The sequence below is a fragment of the Seriola dumerili genome, unplaced genomic scaffold, assembly GCF_002260705.1.
Source record: "Seriola dumerili isolate Sdu_G_001 unplaced genomic scaffold, Sdu_1.0 BDQW01000025.1, whole genome shotgun sequence".
Classification (NCBI taxonomy): Eukaryota; Metazoa; Chordata; class Actinopteri; order Carangiformes; family Carangidae; genus Seriola; species Seriola dumerili.
Window position 1 is genome coordinate 8,407,944 of NW_019174280.1, and position 18,603 is coordinate 8,426,546.

Below are 18,603 nucleotides of genomic sequence, written 5' to 3' on the forward strand. Positions count from 1 at the left end.
GGTAATCCAATGAGACACAGAGAGGAGAGGCAGTGCGAGGGCAACGCCTCACAGCACCGGGAATCTCTCTCTATCTCCATCTCTCTCTCTTTCCCCCCTTCCTCTGTCTCTGAAGCGTAAAAACCAAAGGACTCTTATCTCCCATTCAGTCTCCTCTGTATGTGGCTGAGGGATACTCTCACATTTTTAAGCCTCTCTTTCTCCCACAGTTCAAATTTCTTTGTCAATTTTTAACTAATTTTGCATCTCTACTTTCTCAAGGATGAATTTTTGACTGAAAAACCAGGATTATTTTTGGTGTTTCCTGATTCTTTAGGAGGCGGCATCTTTTACTGAAGTCATCTTTGTTCTTGTGCTCACAGCTGCTGAGTGTACAGTGGCTGCTAGTGGGGAAATAGGTTAGTGTGCCTGTGTGTGCCCGGGCAGCAGAGGTGATTGAATGTTGAGTGCACGGAGGAGACGAAGAGGAGGGGGATGCCTTCCTGGCGGTAGCACTCTGTAGCCCTGCAACAATTTGGGGAGAAGGTGACTGGGGATGCTTCCGGTGAACTCCGACCTTTAGTCAAACTGTCAGCGACGAAGAAAAAGACAAAGGAAAAAGCAACTGACACAACAAATACAGACATTTGTTCCATTTTATTTTTAGCCGCGGAGCAGGGCTGACCTGTGTGTCCGCTGCGTGTGGACACCATGGACATCAACCTTCAGTCGCACCGATTTTACTTCCCCCAGATCTACTGTGCTGAACCGGGGGCACAGCCGCAGCTCACTGAGTTTAAAGTCAGGTAAGCCTCCAAGGGCGGGAAAGGTGTTTATGATGGATCCGCCAATATATAAGAGATCCATCGCTCATTCCTGAATGGAGGAGCCGTCCAGGTCTTATGTCTCCATTTGCTTTTGTCAGTATCAGGTGTCTTTTAGATCCACCCAAAATGTAGCTAGAGCTTCATGGTTGTCCAGCAGATCCCCAGCTGCTGCATATGAAGCGTTTCTGTGTATGATGAGTGCTGCTGTGAGCGGCTGGTTGCCCTTGCAGGGGGATGGGGCTGCATGCTAATGTGTTAGCTAGCTGTGCAGAAAAGTGTTAGGCTCCTGGGAGAAGCAGAGGGCATTGATGGCCTATGAAGGAGCTTGCCAAGTTTGGATGGAGGGGGTAACAGTGCCGCAGTTGTGTTATATTTGCATCCAGGGCCCTGTGGCCGCTGTAGCCCTCTTGTTGGCTGCCTCTGTGGCTCTTTTGTTCTCTGTGTTTGCATCTCTCTCTCTTTCTTTTTCTGCCACTCTTCCTCTCCAATCAAAAAAAAGTGCTCAGGGTGGCTTGTTGAATCCACAGCCGACGCCTGCCGTCATGGTCGCAGAGCGCTCAAAGACGCATGCTCAGATATGCAACAGCTTCCCTGCTCTTTGTCTTGTTGAGGTGTAATTGTGCAGAATGGAGCTGTTGCATTCAGGCGTGTAAGAAGTCAGACCTGATGCTGCGTGACGTCCACACAAGAAAATGTTTGTTTTCTCACGTAAATGAAGCACATGTTATTATTTTTGCCATATGTCTTGTATCCATCACCATCCATCCATCCATCCATCTCTGCATCCATAGCTGTAGATTTCCTTGTAATCTGGTGTGCGATACATTTGACGATTCCTCCTCTAACAGCTCTGATTAGTGCAGCTTTAAGGGACTCAGCTAGAGTTTTGCCACACTAAGCAGCTTTTTAGTTTGGCCGATGCTCTGGGCTGGAGCAGCTTTATGGGGCTACAGCGTGTCACTATCGCGGCCTGGCCGAGCTTCCCGATGGCGCCACGGGAGTCTGAGTCCGTTCACAGCGGGGCAGCATCACCAGGGGAAAGAGAGAGAACACAGTGAAACCGTGTACCCAATTCTTAAATTATCTGTATTACAAAATAAGGGGAAAACGAAATAGAGCTGCAGCTTTGCTCACTTCATTTAAGTTACCCTGGGGAATTACTTCATTTATCATCTTGTCACCTCTAGTGTGGTTCCATACATGTCATGCCTGCTCTCTTTAACCCATGTTAGTGTTTCGGTTTTTGGCCAGAAGGCTTATTTTCCCTGTTTAAAGGCTAATAAACAGTTAAAGCGGTTCGATCCGCTGCTGCCTCACCTCAGTGGCTTTCTATGAAATGACCGCATCAGCAAACATCAGAAAATGTCAGCAAATATCAGTGTTTGATGTGTGTGTGTGTGTGTGTGTGTGTATGTGTGTCGACTGCAGCTTTAATGGAAAAAAAAACAACTAAAAAACTACAGTCTCGCACGTTTCCGGCTGTGCCTCACACCTCTCTTCTTGGCTGCGAGAGGGACACATAAGGGCGGCACACACATACACACACAAACCCTGCATGCATTCATAGAGATTAAAAAGGTTTCAAGTGTGATGTGTTTTCACAAAACCAATTCAAGCCCTTAAGCAATATTAAATTTCCACAAATCAGATTTTATGCAATGAATACTCACTTTAACAGGCAGAGAGAATTTTTTGCACACACATAAACAAACAGGCTGCTGTATCTGTTCCTCTGCAGAGTAATCACTTTTCATATTTTTCCTAAATGTTAAAGTTCAGCACACTGTGAACAGGAAATGGATACAGCTACGCAGCAGCATAATCCATATTATTAACAAGGCGAGTTTATTAGAGCTGGCGTGAGAGGGAAGGAGACGAAGAGAGATTGGAGATAGAAAAATGAGAAACCAAGCGAGACAGAGAGGAAGAGAGAGGGAGAGGAGGGAAATTGGATGAGAGGGAGAGAAAATACAAGACCAGGGGAGAGAGGGGGGATGGTGAGAAAAGCAAAGCTAAGCAAAAGGAAAAGAGAGTGAATTGTAAATGTGAGAAGGAAACGGTCAGATGGATGGATGTGGAATTAGAGGAGAAAAGAGGAGCTGGTGTGATTGTGGAAAAAAAAAAGAAATGAAAATATGTTTGAACATGGTTTTGGCGTGGCACACGCCTTGGAAAAACCTTTTGCGAGGGATGCTGGGATATTAGAGACAGCCTGGGCTCCATGGTGACCGAGGTAGACTTAGCCACAGTATAGCCAGATAACCATGACAACCAGCTCTGGCCTATCCATGAGAGCACACATACACAAAGAGTACATGTATGCACAGAGATGCACACATACAAAAAACAAATAGACAGAGAGAGAAAGAGGCCTGCTGCTTCAGTGCCTCCTCAGGCTGCAAGCAGAAGCCCAGCCTGCTTGGTAAAGTGTTGTGTGTGTGTGTGTGTGAGACTGTATGAAAAAAAAAAGTTTTTAAAGCAGGTCATAATTTCAGTTTAATGGTCTATATGTCAATTTTCAGCTGCTTGTTAGTGAGCAAAGCAGCCTATTTTGTTGGACATGTGTTTTAATTTTTATTGGCAAAAACTAAAACTTTAAAAAATTACTAAAATATTTCAAATGCTTCTGTCTGTGTCAAACAGAGAGAGAGAAAAAAAGTTTACTAAATCTGAATGCCAAATAATTAAAAAAAAAATTGTTTATTTATTTATTTATTTTATATTTTTTATTTTAACCAATGTTAACATTGGCAATAATACCATTAGTGATGTGGCTGTGCTGAAGCTAGCTATCAGGTAGCTGCCATCAGCCATTAGCTATTAGCCACTCTTCCCGTCAGGTGTGATCCACCGCTGGAACTTCAATCGACATAGCAATAGATAATGTAACAAGCAAGATTTTAGCTAAATCAACTACTATTAACCACAAACGTTAGCCTAAAGAAGACAATGTTAGCCTTTGTGAACGCTGTGTGTGGAGTGTTGCTACAACAGATGCCAGCTGTCGCACTTCACAAATAATAATGGAAACAACACAAAGTTAACAAGTGAAACTCAGAGTGCAGTGTACAGATCCAGATGCCTGTCTTTGAGGTGCTTAGATAAGTTTGAGGTGTTTCCTCCTTTCATATGAAATGCTCTGTGACACTGTTTGCATACTGGCTTTTGGTTGCCTATAACTCGTCCCTGTTGATCAGCGTCAAATACAAAATATCTCTATACACGAATCTCGCAGTTTTTTTTCCTCGCAGAAGTCATACGGCGCCTGCGGTCTCCTTCTCTTTGAGTTTGATTTCAGACGACGACACAAATTATGTAACATTTCAGAATATTGGCATTAACTTGGCGCTGAAGTATTGGTTCTCATGACATATCTCCTCACAAGTAAAGACAGGAGCATTATGAAGTTGCAGCTGCGAAATTGCTTCGAGGTCAGGGTGGGTTTTTGGGTCAGAAAGGTATTAAATCGTGACAAGAGAGATTGTTCTTTGTTTTCCATTTCCTATTGGTAGTAATATTTGGTTTCATTTAACCGTGACAGTCAGTTTTCCCAAACCTTATGTTTTTTTGTTTTTTTTTAACACTAACCACAATTTTTTGCTAACCTTAGCAAACTAGTTTTAGGTTTACACCTAAGTAAACCTTAACCATAGCACTGGAAGATTAGAAGATGCTCAAATTAATCATTTATTTAACAACACTGGCATGGCCCTGCTGATAGCGCTGTCAAATCATATTTTTTGAATTAGTAGTAATAGTTTTAGAAGACAGTGACAAACCTTGACTGTAGACCTTTTTTTCACTGCAAACATTTTTGACTCGTCAGAGAAGGAGAAGCACAGGTGAAACAAATTTTTGTTAACGATGGGCCCAGTCATGACGGCGAGCCAGCATGAACAACCGGGACACTGGAAGTAGCTCACTTAAATGGAATGCAGTCGTTAATGTTTATCAATTACACCTGTGCTGTTGCTGCTGTGACATGCTGAAATGTGAAAACTGGCCGACTTTGTTGTTCAGTTTAGAGAAACGTGTTGTGTTCAGCTAGAAAGTCACAGGTCATTTTTCATCAGCTTACCTCAACATGGCCTGTGTGTAACAACAAGGAGATACGATTCTTCTTGAAAAGAAAGGATGTGAATAGAGGATGGTTGCTTTTTTTTCCCTAGTGTCTGATTAAATCACGATATCTTTGGATTTTCTGACCTCCCCACCCCCACTTCAAAAAAAAAAAAAAAGGATTTCAGTTGTACTGGCCGATTCTCCCCTCAGCTCACCCACTTCATTCACCTTGAAAGGCTTTGACTTAAATCCTAGAGCTGCTGTAATGTAAGTTATTGCTTGAGGATTATGTCTTGGGTTGATGCAAGGGCTTTCTGTTTTTCAGGATTCCCAGAGGAGACCAAATGTCTGTGCTATTCCCTCAGCGGAGTGTGGTCTGACAGATTAGAGATGGTGTCCACTGCACTCGCATGTCAAACATAAGAAAGCACTACTGGAAATTTGTAAAATATTCTGGGTCATTGAATCCGCTGACTGATCATTTGTGGCACAAATAGGATGACCGCATGTCCACAATCGGTCTGTGTGTTTTTCAGAGAAGGATGAGACTGCCAATTACAGATGCTTGTGAGTGTGTGAGATATGCAGACTATCTATCAGGTCCTGCTGTGGTCTGCAATAGAGAGCACTTAACCTAATGGCCTTCAGCAAACGCTCAGCTGTAAAATGGATCACATGTGAACATGTCTGCGTTGTGTGCGCTTGTGTTTGTGTGTGTGTTTGTGTGTGAGGCTCTACAGTAAGTAGCAGCAGTTAAATGGCATCATGGGGGAGAGAGAGCGCAGCCTCAGGGCATCTCCGCAGCTTCCGTTTTCTCCTTCCCTCCACTCTATCCTTCTTCACTTTCTTCTTCCACGGACGAGGAAGTGTTTCTTTTAGGCAGTCTGAGTGTTAATGCTCCAGTTACGCTCTCACCTACTGTCTTCCCTCAGCTGGGAAACTTCTTCCCCTCTACCAAATGGAGACGCATGCATTTTTTAAATCCACCCCCGCTCTTCCCTGTACTCCATATCTTCTGTATCTCTCTGCCTCCTCTGTCTTCGTTTCTTTTTTCTCCTCTCCCATCTTGCTCTCCATAGTTCATCCCTCTTTTCCTTGCTGTCTCTCTTCCGCTCAGCATGGGGTCTGAACGTCTTTGCCCAACCGTTTGATTCGTAGGCTCGTGCCTGGGCTGACTGGGAGAATGACTGACATCCCTACATGCATGCACACACATTCGGCAGTGGAGGTCAACAAAGTTTGAGTCCTCTAATATGTTTACAGTAGCACTCAGCTGCAGTTGGAGGTAGATGAGGACGGCCCGAGGCTCTAGACTTGGTATTAAACATTCCAGCAAACGCTCGTTAAGCCAAGATCAAGATTCCCACGAAGAGCAAACTAGACTGGAATGTCTTGGCTACTTGCTGGATTTGAAACCTTTAATACCGCACATGGAAAAGAAATTAAAATGTTTTTTAAAGGAATAGTTTGCGTATTTGCTTTCTTGGTGAAAACAAATATGTAGCTGGAGGCAGCAGCAGGTAAGCTTAGCTCAGCATAAAAACTGAAAACATCTACCAGCACCTGTAATGCTCACTAATTAACACGTTTTATCTTGTGGTGCTTTTTGTTATAATTGGACAGAAACAAGCCTAGTGGTATCCCCTTGCTTCCTGTCTTTATGCTAAGCTAAGCTAAGCGGTTGCTGACTATAGCTTTATATTGAATGGACAGACTGGTCGAGTGGTATGTATCTTCTCATCTGACTCTCAACAAGAGAGCGAATAACTCTATTTCCCAAAATGTCAAACTATTCCTTTAAGGTGATCCTCATGCACTTGCAGGACCCAGATCTGATCTGCATGCACCTTATCAAATCTCAGTTGTGTGTCAGGTTGCACTCAGTTCACCACAGATTAACTTGTTTGTTTAATGCTGCAGTCAACTCATCAGGGATCTATTGACCATGTGTTGTCTCAGCCGATACTTATGTTATGTCAGAGGATTTGTCCGTCTTTGCAGAGACATAAAGGACCATCCCAAGACTAAATCCTCCAACGCTGAGGCTCCCAGTTATTTTCCACTCTCTCTGCTCCCTCTCTGATATAAGCCAAGTGAGGTCAGACACAGACAGTCCTCTCTTTAATTTCTATTGTTCCGCTTGTCATCCTCTCCTAGTGATGGGAGGATGCAATGTGATGTAATGACAACAGTTAAAAGTAAGCTTGCCAGCTTGATTTTAGACCTTTTGTCCCAGCCGTTTTACTGATGTGACAACACGCCTTCAGGAGTTTTTAAATTTTGCACATGTGGCTCAAAACCATAATTGACATCCTCTAACAAAACTCTAACACACCACTTAAACTCTAATCTCAAGGCAAGATTTTCTCATGCATCATTCTTAATAATGCATGCAGGTTTTGGCCAAACATAAAAGTTCAGAGCACCTGATCTCACATTAAAACCTCTTGCTTCAGCCCTCCCTAGCCAGATTTCCCCACCGCTGTGCTGCCTTTTCAGAGGTCTCAGCATTAGCGCTCGGAGTTGAGGAAACTCTTAAATGCTTTATGTGATCATGTGGAGCAGCAGTAAAAGAAACCTCATCCTTGCACTCTCTTCACGGGCTTTCAGCTGGAATTAAACCATAAATTCAGACCTGTTTTATGAGACCAGAAGGTGGCTTTATTCCTTGTGCCTGTACCACATGACCTCTGTGGACTGTAAGAGACGTTTAAAGCTTTATTAGTGGTTTGAAAAGAGAACAACAAAACCCCCAAAGCAAGCCAACATGTACATTAGACACAGCAAAGAGTCATAAATATCCTTTATGGTCTGCAGAATCTGTAGTGTCTGTCTTCGAGGCGACGGGACCGCGGTTAGGACTCATATGATATTTCATAGCAGTACATACACTGTCTTACACACACTCCTCTGGATGCATACACCCGTGCTAATGCATGGTTGTAGCCTCATGAGACAGTTATTTGATGATCCGAGGAGAGACAGGCCATTGTGTAGTGTTGTTGCAGAGACAGTGGGGCCTGTAATTAAAGAGCAGACTGTCTCAGGGCTTATGTTGCTGTTTTTTATTTATATCTCACTGCTCATTCATCTTTTCTTCACAGCCATATTTTCTAGGCCAAGCGAATATTCCACTCCAGTTGTCATGCCAACAGATTAGCGTGTTCTTGCGTGGTCTCAGCGGTCGGCAGTAGCATCTAGGTGTGTGTGTTTGTGTGCATGTGATGTCCCGTGTGTGTGTGTGTGTGTGTGTGTGTGTGTGTGTGTGTGTGTGTGTATATGTGTGCTTGTGTGCATCTTCTCTACAGGGTCTCCAGGCTCTGGCATGCATTCAAATACACACAAGTTGAGTACACTCAAGTGCATGCATACACACGCACACCCTCACAGACACACACTGTCTGATTAGCATGGTTCTGAATTAGTCTTGTAGCAGGCTTCACATCACATAGTGGTGTACAGCATTAAAAATAAATATAGAAATTAATACTGTACTTCACACATATTTTCTGCTAAAGGTTTCAAAGTCTTGATTTGTAATGGTGGGTGAGATTATGGCGACATAGATGTGTTTTCCTTATTTTCCCAAGCATACCATAGATTTTCCCACCTTCCAACTCTGTCTTCGGATGATGGAAGGACCAGGAAGTGCTTGTTGGAAGCTCAGAGATTTCAGTATTAGTTGCCCAACAGCACTGAATTCACAAGCTCAATTAACCAAATAAACCCAAGTATTGTACAAATGTATATTTTGTCTGCATGATGGCACTAGATGAGAAGTCTGGGGCCTCTAAAGTCGCCAGAATTTATCCTCTAGGGACCTTGAGTATTTAAGTACCAACTTTTATGGAAGTGTGTCCAATAGTTGCCAAGAGATGTCACTTAAAACCTCCGTCACTCACGGTGCCAATCCATCAAGCTATTTCACTGAATAAATGAAAGCTTTGATCTGCCAGTGGAGCCACAGAAAAATGTCAAAGTGAGCAGGATTTATCTACAAAGACCTTGAATACCTGTACCAAATTATATGGCAGCCAAACCAATAGCTGGCAAGATATTTCGCTCTTTCGCGGTGGCACTAGAGGAAGAATCAGGGGATCTCCAAAGTCATTAGACTTCAATGTCTGAACCACATTTCATGGCAATCCATCCAAATGTTGTTGTTTAGATATTTTGCCTGGACCGAAGTGGAGGACACGTTGCTCTGCCTCTAAGCGTGGCTAAAAACAGAAATAAATGCAATCTGTGATTCATGGGCTGAAACATGCAAACACACTGGCATGTTTCTCTATGTTGCTATTTTTTGGCTACATTTTATTGACAGGAAATGTCCCCAACTGTGCCAGTGGTCTAAAACAGTGCACAGTCTGCTAGATTAGCTTGCGCAATAGCCTGCAAAATGCCTGCAAAAATTGGGCCAGAGAGAGATGATTTAAAACTCTGAGTCCACAGAGATGAAGTTTAAAAACCGCTGTTCTATTTTGGTTCTAATGTGCAGTGTCATATTCAACAATAATACTATTACAGAGTCACGGTACAGCTTTCCCATCTTCTCTGTTGGGTCACAAAAATTGTCTGTCCTTAACTATAACATTTTCGCAAGCACAAAGTGAGTGACTATGATTTCCACACCAACTTGTAACCTAATTCAGCCAGGGTTAGTTATTTTTAGACTTTTCCTTTGCAAGCTGAGCAGTTTGGGTCGTTTTATAACTGTTTGTATTAGAGCCGACAGCCTGCTTGAAAGTCTGCTGTCAGTGCAGGCCCATTTTTCTCTCTTCTGAGTCTTCTGTCTCTTTTTAGTCTCCCTACTTCATTTTTTTTTCCACCTCCCCCCCCGTTCACCACCAAAACCTCAAATACGCAAGCAAGCAAGCTGCTTATGTAACTGGCCTCCAAACCAGCCTGACAGTTTACTTTCTGCGAGACAATTTTTCACAGATACATGCATAAACATGCTTCCACACATAAATACACAGTGATTTATACCATGGGACAGAAACATGCACTCACACACACACACACACACACACAATGTAATGCTCTATTTCAACTCCCCTCTTACACAAATAAATTGAGGCATTCTTTTGGAAAGTAGAAAGAGTCAAGCTAGAATCTCATTTGCAGGTTCTATTGAAGATAGAGGGTCATATTAATGTGTTCGCATCAAATACACAGGCATTACTACTGGATCAGAATTATGTTTCATTTATATGTTTTATTTCAGGCACATACTTTTTACCACCACACATTGTCTTCTGTTACACACATGATGGTTTTTCATCAACTCAATCTTCATTAATCACAGTGCAAGAAAATGAGTGGTCAGCTGGCCGCAAATCATCCCTACTGGCCCACAGGGGATGTGCTGCAGTTGCATTCGTGTGTGAATATTAGACTACGCAATTAATAATGTGTAAAAAAACTGCCATAATTACATATTAGTGGTCATATAATGCTCTTTAATTTCTTCAATTTTTTAACCATTTGCTGGCAGTCTCAACTGTCTCAACTGATCCTGCTGTTAAAATTGAAAAACAATTTTTTGCAAATCCCACAAAATCCACCATTTGCTGTGTTAACCCTGGTCGTAGCAAAAAGTGACACATCAAAATCCTGGCTGGCGAGCTAAATGTTTTACATGCTATCCAGCTGGGATGAGGTAGTGCTAAGTCACAAAAGATCCCCAAGTTTGTTTCTATTTTTCTTCCTTACTATTTACTATTTTCAGAGCTTTACTCTGAGTCAGTTAACAAGCTAATACTTGTTAATACTTGTTTGCTAAAGTTTTTTAAGGACAATACAAGTTGGTGATTATAACTGAAACAGAGGAGTTTCTGCTAAAAATGGAACATCTTAGAAAATACTGTAACTTATTTGCTCTCTTAAAAACATTTTTTAAGGCTGTGCTGTTGAGTTCTCCTTGTCCTTGTAGAATTTTTCATGCACAGAGAATACATTTGCATGTCAAAACTTTTTGATCATTTTACAAAGTTTCAGGAGAACAAGCTCCCTGTACGTTTTTGCAGAGCAAACACAGCTGACATCCAACACAGCGAGCTCTAGTTTCACAGAAGCTGCAGTAGCAGCAGCAACTGGGACAAACTCTGTCACTGATCGTGCATCTTTCCTGAAGTTGCAATTGACAGTAGATGAGTGTTTAGAGACTCAGATGGGAGCAGAAATTAATGTCATTTAACCAAAGTGGCTCCTCATCGTGCCAACTGGCCCCTGTGGTTGGATTGCAGTGGCGATTTAGCTCAATTTATCCCATTTTCTGTGAAAGCTGTGGTTTAGCTCAGGCTCAGTCTCATTGCTAATGTAGCTTTGCCCTGGCAAGCTTATAAATGTTTAAGGTGTCAGCTGCTCTTTTTGCTTTATGCAGCTTTGATGTTTCATGCAGATGATGCTCACGTGTGTAGAAAAGAACACACACACACACACACACACAGACACACTAACTTGTATGCATATACAAGACGTTTTTGGCCAGTTTGCAGGCAAAGGATTCTCCATCATTTTCCCCCTGTCTAGGAAAACAGAGCATTTTGTAAAGGAGTTAGACAAAAAGACAAACAGTTTGTGGTGACAATTGTTCTGCCAGCTAACTCTCGGGATTTGGCCGTTCCCTCTAAGCAGCTGGCTGCGGGACACAAAGGCACTTTCTGTGATCTGCACTCCTCCTCTTTTATTACTACTGAACCATAAATACAAAAAAATCTTTACTACTTCAAGGTACACAGTGATCAAGTAAATCAGGGATGGAAAAAAAGGGCTGAATATTGTTAAATCTTAAATTGATTTTCTGTCATCATACACCTGGAGGGACAGTATAAACTGTTAATATTCTTTAATAATATTCTTTAAAATCTGTTGAAGGGAACAAGAGAGATGGGAATGAAGTCAGCTCAGGCTCATAGTGTGCACAGTGTTAGCCGGGACTGTTGGAGCTATCTAATCTTACTAAATAATGGAGCTGATTCTCTTGCTCAAGATTGCTGCTGCAGCGTGTAGTGACTGTACTGAGGGGGGACTGTTGTTTTTGTAAATGAGAAGCAACAAATCTCAGAGAAGAATCTAATATTTGGTTTGCAAATGAAATGAAAGTTTGTGTGAGAGTCAGATTGGATCTAACTCTCTCGTTTTTATGATCCCACAGATGCATGTGCATATTTTATGTCTGTTTGAGTGGCAAGCTGAGCGATATCTGATAGTGGACTGAAAATCTTCAGTGATGACTGAGCGCAGTCAATTACAGTATGCATATGTGCCATTTCACTACACTTCACCGAAGAGCCTCACACTTGCTACTGCCTGTAGATCAAGTCTTGTCATGCGTCACATGTGGAGAGTGTGTGTTTTAACAGGCGTTATGTTTAAGTGCATCTGTTTACTTTTTTTACCACTATATTTCAAATCCATGGCCTGGCGTCCTCGTTTATCTGTAATTATAGTTGTGTTGAGTCACAAAACATTTTTCCTGATCACCTGTCATTTCTGACAAAAGGGCAAATTTACTCCAGCTCTGTTGCTTAGATTTCTCATGTTGTTTTCGGTGTGTCCGTCTCTCTTGTTTTTGGTGCGTCGTCGGGAGGTTTGTTTTGTATTAACATCTTGTTCTGGATTCAGCAGAATCGCTGCTCAAGCTAATCCGCTAAATGATCAGTTTAGGATATTTTGATCTCCTTTTTGACAGTCACTGCTGCCCACTGGCAAGTTTCCATTCAGGGACAATATTGTCTGTCAGCTTGTGTTTGCTTGTGTTCATGTTTTTAAAAAAAACAAATGTATTTTCTAAGTCATCATAAACTGAAGAAACTGATGAGGAGAGTTTGTTTGAGGCAAATGGTTGATAGAGTTTGATGAAAGTTTTGTTATTATGCTCTTTTGCATCTTTTTATGTCCTTAGCAAAGAGCCTCTTTGTGATTGAAGCTTTGTTTGGTCTTTTAAATCACTGCTGAGCTGGAAAATCGGGCATTTTTGTCTTTAACGTCTCGACATCACAACGTCTCGTCTTGTTTCGTGTAGTTTTTTTGTACTTCACTTACGTTATCTCTACTCACTTCAGCACTGTCAAGCCAAAGACAAATTTCCAGTGTGCACAATAAAAGTTCCTCTTTGTGTTTCTGTTTCATCAACATGATTCGCGCTGCCAAGAGATAAGAGCCCAAACACGGCAGTATCAGTCACACACTGCTGGTTTCTGTGGGTTCACTGTGTCAACAGATCCGTCACAGGCACCGAGTGTGTTGCCTTTGTTGTACATGAAGATGAAGTCCATCCAACTACAATGCACAGCACTTTTAACAGTCGCCGGTCTGATTGTTGGTGAAAGACCAGTTTGCTGCACTGACTGCAGAATCTACTTTAAACAGATTTATGCAGATAAAAAACATTTATGCAGAAACAAAGGTTTGACTTTCAGGCCGTTAAAGGTGAATTCACACACCAGCTACAGTAGAAATGATGCATGTGTGATCCGCCTTGTGCAAAAATCATTTTCTCAATCATAACATCCACTGGTCAAAGTAATTAGTTTTGATCCTGAGCCACCTATGTTTTGTTGACCTTTGCATTCCTCATTCACCCTGTGTAGATCAAGAATATGAATCTACACTGTGAATATACCCACATTTGCATGCAGCAATCTGTGTGTGTGTGTGTGTGTTTCTATTTCAGGGCAAATTCTTCTTTGTTGTTAGCGCACCGCTGCCTTGAGCACGGAGGCCCCAGAAAGTGGAGCAGCACAATAGCTTTGATGTTGTGATGTCTGCAGGGTGGTGTAAGAGCTGCAGCCTGCCTGCTGTGTGGACGGAGACTGAGACGTATACAAGACCCTCTGACAGCACAGATTAGTGTAAGAGTGTGTAAGACAGCCCAGGATTGACGTGTGAAAACACTCACTGCTACACACACTGACAGGAGTGGGTTCACACACAGAGAGAGAGAGAGAGAGAGAGCAGCGCAGATGCACATGAGAGAATGGAGTGACAGTCATATACTTTTCTATATAATGTTCACTTAACAAAGGCTCATTACTGACTCAGAGCTGCTGATACTAGACTGACCTTGTGGCTGGTGCTGATTCATAGAAAACACACAGAAAACCGTTCAGAGAGTCAAACACCCACTCAAGTTTTCAATGACATTCTGAATAGATAAGTACTTTATTTATTTTTTTTTGTCCCAGACAAAAATCCAGTCGACACAACAGCAATATAATAAAGAAATAAATGTGAGAATTACTGTTTTGCAAAATGCCATTACGAAGCAGTTATTGTGTTAGATTCAAATTCCACCTCTTTCTGTTTTTTGGCAATTCATCAGCAGAGGAGAGGATCAAAGTGCTAATTATGTTTCCTGCTTCAGGGGATTGAATGTGTATATTTCCCACCACATTTCTCTCTCCTCTTTTTTCTCTACCTGTGTGATTCAAAAGCGTGTCCCTCCGCTGTGACGGCTCGTGGCGGTTGTGCTGTTCATCTCGTATCAGAGGAGTGACGCTAGCAGTGGTAAATTTAGTGCAGGCAGACAGGAAGTTTGGCACCAGAAATAGAGAGGGGAACTGAACGCCTTGACGCTGCCGGTTAGACTGAATGAATGTGACTGGTCCAGGTGTGAGCAGACTTATATCCTCATGAGCGATGAAGGAACTGTGGTGAAATGATGATGATTGCAATCTGACACGTGTGGGAGAGGAAAACTGAGAAAGAAAAAAAAAACTTAAAATGATGGAAGGAGTTTGGGGTGAAACAGCATCACATTAACCATGAGATGATCTCTGACCCAGAGGAGAACAACTTAATGAGCCCGTGTTTTTTTGTGCATTTTGAAGATGCAATAATTGTTTGTTTTTTTTTTCAACCTTGCAAACATTCAGCAGGGTGGATGAATAATTCATATGTTTATCATTACAGATCCTCATTAATCTGAACCTTATAGACACACTAACCTATTAACTCAACATGTTTGATGCTGAAAAGCCAATGTAAAACCTATTAATAGCGATCGTATAATTATCATTCTGTGATGAAGTCACTTAAACTACAAATCAGGCCTGTACAGGACACTCAAGGATACATGTGAGGAGGGGACTCAGAGATTGTACTGTGTGTGCTGTTTGAGTTTAATAGTAAATAGTGAGACTGAAAATATTATTTTTCTGTTCAGAGCAAGTTCATCACAGGCAGCAGCTGCAGAACTGAACATCAGAGTCGAAAAGAGCTGCTCGTGCATACAGTTGCTCAATAGCCTGTGGGTGTAGTCTTTATTGTCTGCGAGGTTATGTTGTGATGTTGTGAGTTATCGAGGGATGAGATTATATTTGATCCTTGACTGAAAAATAGCAGTTTCAGGCTGTCCAGTCAGAACATGGAGGGCAGGGGCAGACACTTGTATATGACTGCCCTGCATCAATCATCCTGCTCTGTGATTGGACCATTTCTGTGGAAGTGACTGGAGGAGATGATTCCTGAGCAGCTCTCTGAGATTTCTCTCTCCGTCTGCCCCTGTCAGCTTCAATTTACTGTAGCACCAACTGGTCATGAGCAGACCAAGTAGGATGGCATTTAAAGTGTGTGTCTGTGTCCCGCACTTGCATATGTCCCGTGCATGAGTGTGTGCTGTCAAGGTAAATTCAGAGGCATCTGATTTATTCATTCGCTGCGGAGCAATTGTTAATTTTTCAACGAGTGTAGCGTGGACCGATCTACACTGCTGTAGGTTCCTACATTTGTGCACATGTGCACGTAAGAGTGTGTGTGTGTCCCATAACTGTCAGTCAGAAAAAAACAGTTTTTTTTTTTTTGTTGTTGCCTCAGCTCCTTCACAGCTTCTCTCTCTTTCTCTCTCTCTCTCTTTTCTCTCCACCACTCCATCTCCTTCTCCCTGTCTCCTCCGTTTTTCCTGCTCAAGTCTCTTTTAGCACAAGACCCTCATTTATTCATGCTTCTGGGCCTTCGATGCCATTTTCAGCAAGTTGCCAAGAATTCCTTTTTAAAAATTAACAGAGTTGACAAGTTAAAGAAAATAAATTAAACACAGTTGCCCTGCTGGTGCTCGAGCTGATTTCAAATGTGTGCACATCAAAACCACTAATGCAAGATAACGTGTACGACACAACCTGAGGGAAAGTTATTTCTACCTCTTTCTTTAAATGCATTTGTTGGGTTTGAATGAATACTGGTCCTATACGTTTCAGCTGCTTCCTACTGCTTTCCTAAGCAAGCTAGTATTCTTTATCCTAATGTTAGTCTGGTGCTTCTTTTCAAGAATACTTATCTTCAGAGAGGATAAATGTGTTGCTGTACGATGCTGTGTGTGCACCAATAGCACACACTCGTGCATAGTGAACATTCCTTATACTTTATCTTAAGTTTCTATGTCCCATTTTTCACACAGCTGGATGGCAAAATCGAAAATATCGGTGCATTAAAATCTCTGTCCCTCTTAAAGGAATAGTTTGTCATTTTCACACACTCGCAAATAGACAGAACACAAGCAAATTCAATTTGACAACACATGTGCAACCAAATACACAAATGCGCTGCAAGTAGCACAAATGACAACAGAAGTGTTTCCGGGGGACACCAGAAAAGCGATGGACCTGGCTGGGACGTCCTTGTTGTTCAGTGCTTTGTGACTTTTGAAGTTAAAAACAAAAAAAACAAAAAAAATGATGCATCATAATACATCCATGCAAGTGCTTCCCAGCTGGGTTCATCACTGTAGGTATCACTCTTCTCATCCCTTAGCAAAAAGGCAGATAAGCATATTCCCCAAAATGTCAAATTACTGCTGTCACAGTATCCTTCAAATATCATTCATGTGTTTGCAGCACTACTGTCTCTCACTGTACGTTATGCCGCATCTTAAAAACCAGGAATTTTCCCTTTTTCCCTCTTTTCTCTCCTTCTCTGACGCAGCTCTTTCACTTGGCCTCAGGGTTTGATCCACTAATTTTAGCTTGGCAAAGAGGCAAAGACACAGATGGGACTCTTCTTGTTATTCTCATTTGCAAGTCAAAATTGTTTCTCTGTTCCTCCCCTGTGTTTTTCCTCATCATCCCTCATCCCTCCTTGCACCTTGATTTTCTATCCCCCCCCCCCCCCCCCCCCCACTCTGCAGAGATTCTGAATGTGCCTTTTGTCTGTAAAACACATGGTAAAGGTCATGAAACTCCCCGTAATGTAATGTAGTGTGTGTGTGTGTGTGTGTGTGTGTGTGTGTGTGTGTGTGTAGCAGGAGATGCATGGGCTGTGATTATGCAGTCATATGGACAAGCAAGCAGACCCAACACTGGAGGCCACACACACACACACACACACACACACACACACACACACACGCGCACACACACACACATTGCGATCGCCTCTCATTAAGAACATAAACAGATGCTGGACAAGCTCTTGATTACATTTGGATTAGACCATTAGCGTAACACAGGATTAGAAGACTGAGTTGTTGCCCTGTTCACTGTAATTATCTCACTTACATCCTCAGACAAATATACAGCATTCAGTTTTATTCTTAGAGGAAATTTTGACCCTAAAAACACTTATCAGGAAACTCTATTGGCGGTAACAGCTGACCGGTGTGCTTTCTTTCTCAGACAAACGAGGAAGCAGAGAGGATTATACCTTTATTAGACTGGACAAGTCAGTGATTTTAGAAACATGCTGAACATTATAAATTGATGGTATCAAACAGCATAAGAATACCCAAGGGTGGATTTTCCTTAAATCACTTGTTTCACACACAGTCTCTCCATAATGAACTCTCTCTCTCTCTCTCTCTCTCTTCTCTCTCTGTCTCTTCCACTCCCAGTGAGCAGAGTATCTGCCAGGCGCGGGCCTCGGTCATGGTCTACGATGACACCAGTAAGAAGTGGGTGCCCATCAAGCCCGGACAGCAGGGATTCAGCCGCATCAACATCTACCACAACACTGCCAACAACACGTTCAGAGTGGTGGGCGTCAAACTGCAGGACCAGCAGGTAACGGCCATGACGCACCGGCTGCGGTGTGAGAAAAGTGAAGACAGGGTGTTACTAGTTTCTGCCGTTCAGTCACTAGAGAGAGAGAGATTTCATTGTTCTGCACGAGGGTTGCAGCACGGGGTTTTAGATTGTGATTGTGTGTTTCCTTTTGAAGTAACATGCATGAAAAAAAAACGAGAGACAACGGTGACTGTTTAAAGCCGATACTTGTGCATGTGTGAACGATGTCTTCTGCTTCCTGGCTGTCAAAGGGCTCTGTGTGGTCCTAGTTTCTTTACATCGTACCAAAAGGTGCGCAGACTTACAACCTGTCATCATGTCATCACCCTCGAGGTTCGAGGGGACAAAAATTTTGGTCCCCACGGGGAGAGACAACATTTTTAAGGGTTAAGACTTGATTTTAGGGTCAGGGTTAGGTTAGTGTGTGTGTGTGTGTGTGTGTGTGTGTGTGTGTGTGTGTGTGTGTGTGTGTCTGTGTGTGTGCATGTGTGTGTGTGTGGAGCCTAATGTTTCATTAAAGGTCTTTAGTAGCACTAATCCTTCTCCGCTGTGACTTGACTGGAATCTTCTTCCCGTCTGTCAGTCTCCTAAAGCAGCGTCTCGCTCAGCTCTCCTCCATGTGTGTTTATGTGTGTAGAGATAAGACACAGGACACACAGTAAAATTGGGTTTATCAGACACAATAACAATCAAAAACAGAATCAAACTGCCAACAACAAACATGCAACCATAAA

The 18,603-nt window shown here is 42.4% G+C and overlaps 1 protein-coding gene across 3 annotated transcripts in view; it reads left to right on the forward strand.

Annotated features, from left to right (window-relative positions):
* LOC111238372 (ena/VASP-like protein) overlaps window positions 1–18,603 on the forward strand; it is a 42,676-nt gene that overhangs the window by 10,734 nt on the left and 13,339 nt on the right. For 2 of the 3 annotated variants that reach the window (XM_022767839.1, XM_022767848.1), the window contains exons 1-2: window positions 86–785; window positions 17,698–17,866. In XM_022767839.1, the coding sequence (XP_022623560.1) occupies window positions 691–785; window positions 17,698–17,866 (264 nt within the window). In that variant the 5' untranslated portion in view covers window positions 86–690. Of the gene's footprint in view, window positions 1–85; window positions 786–17,697; window positions 17,867–18,603 lie in introns of those variants that run through there. The other variant, XM_022767855.1, reaches the window with a different exon arrangement.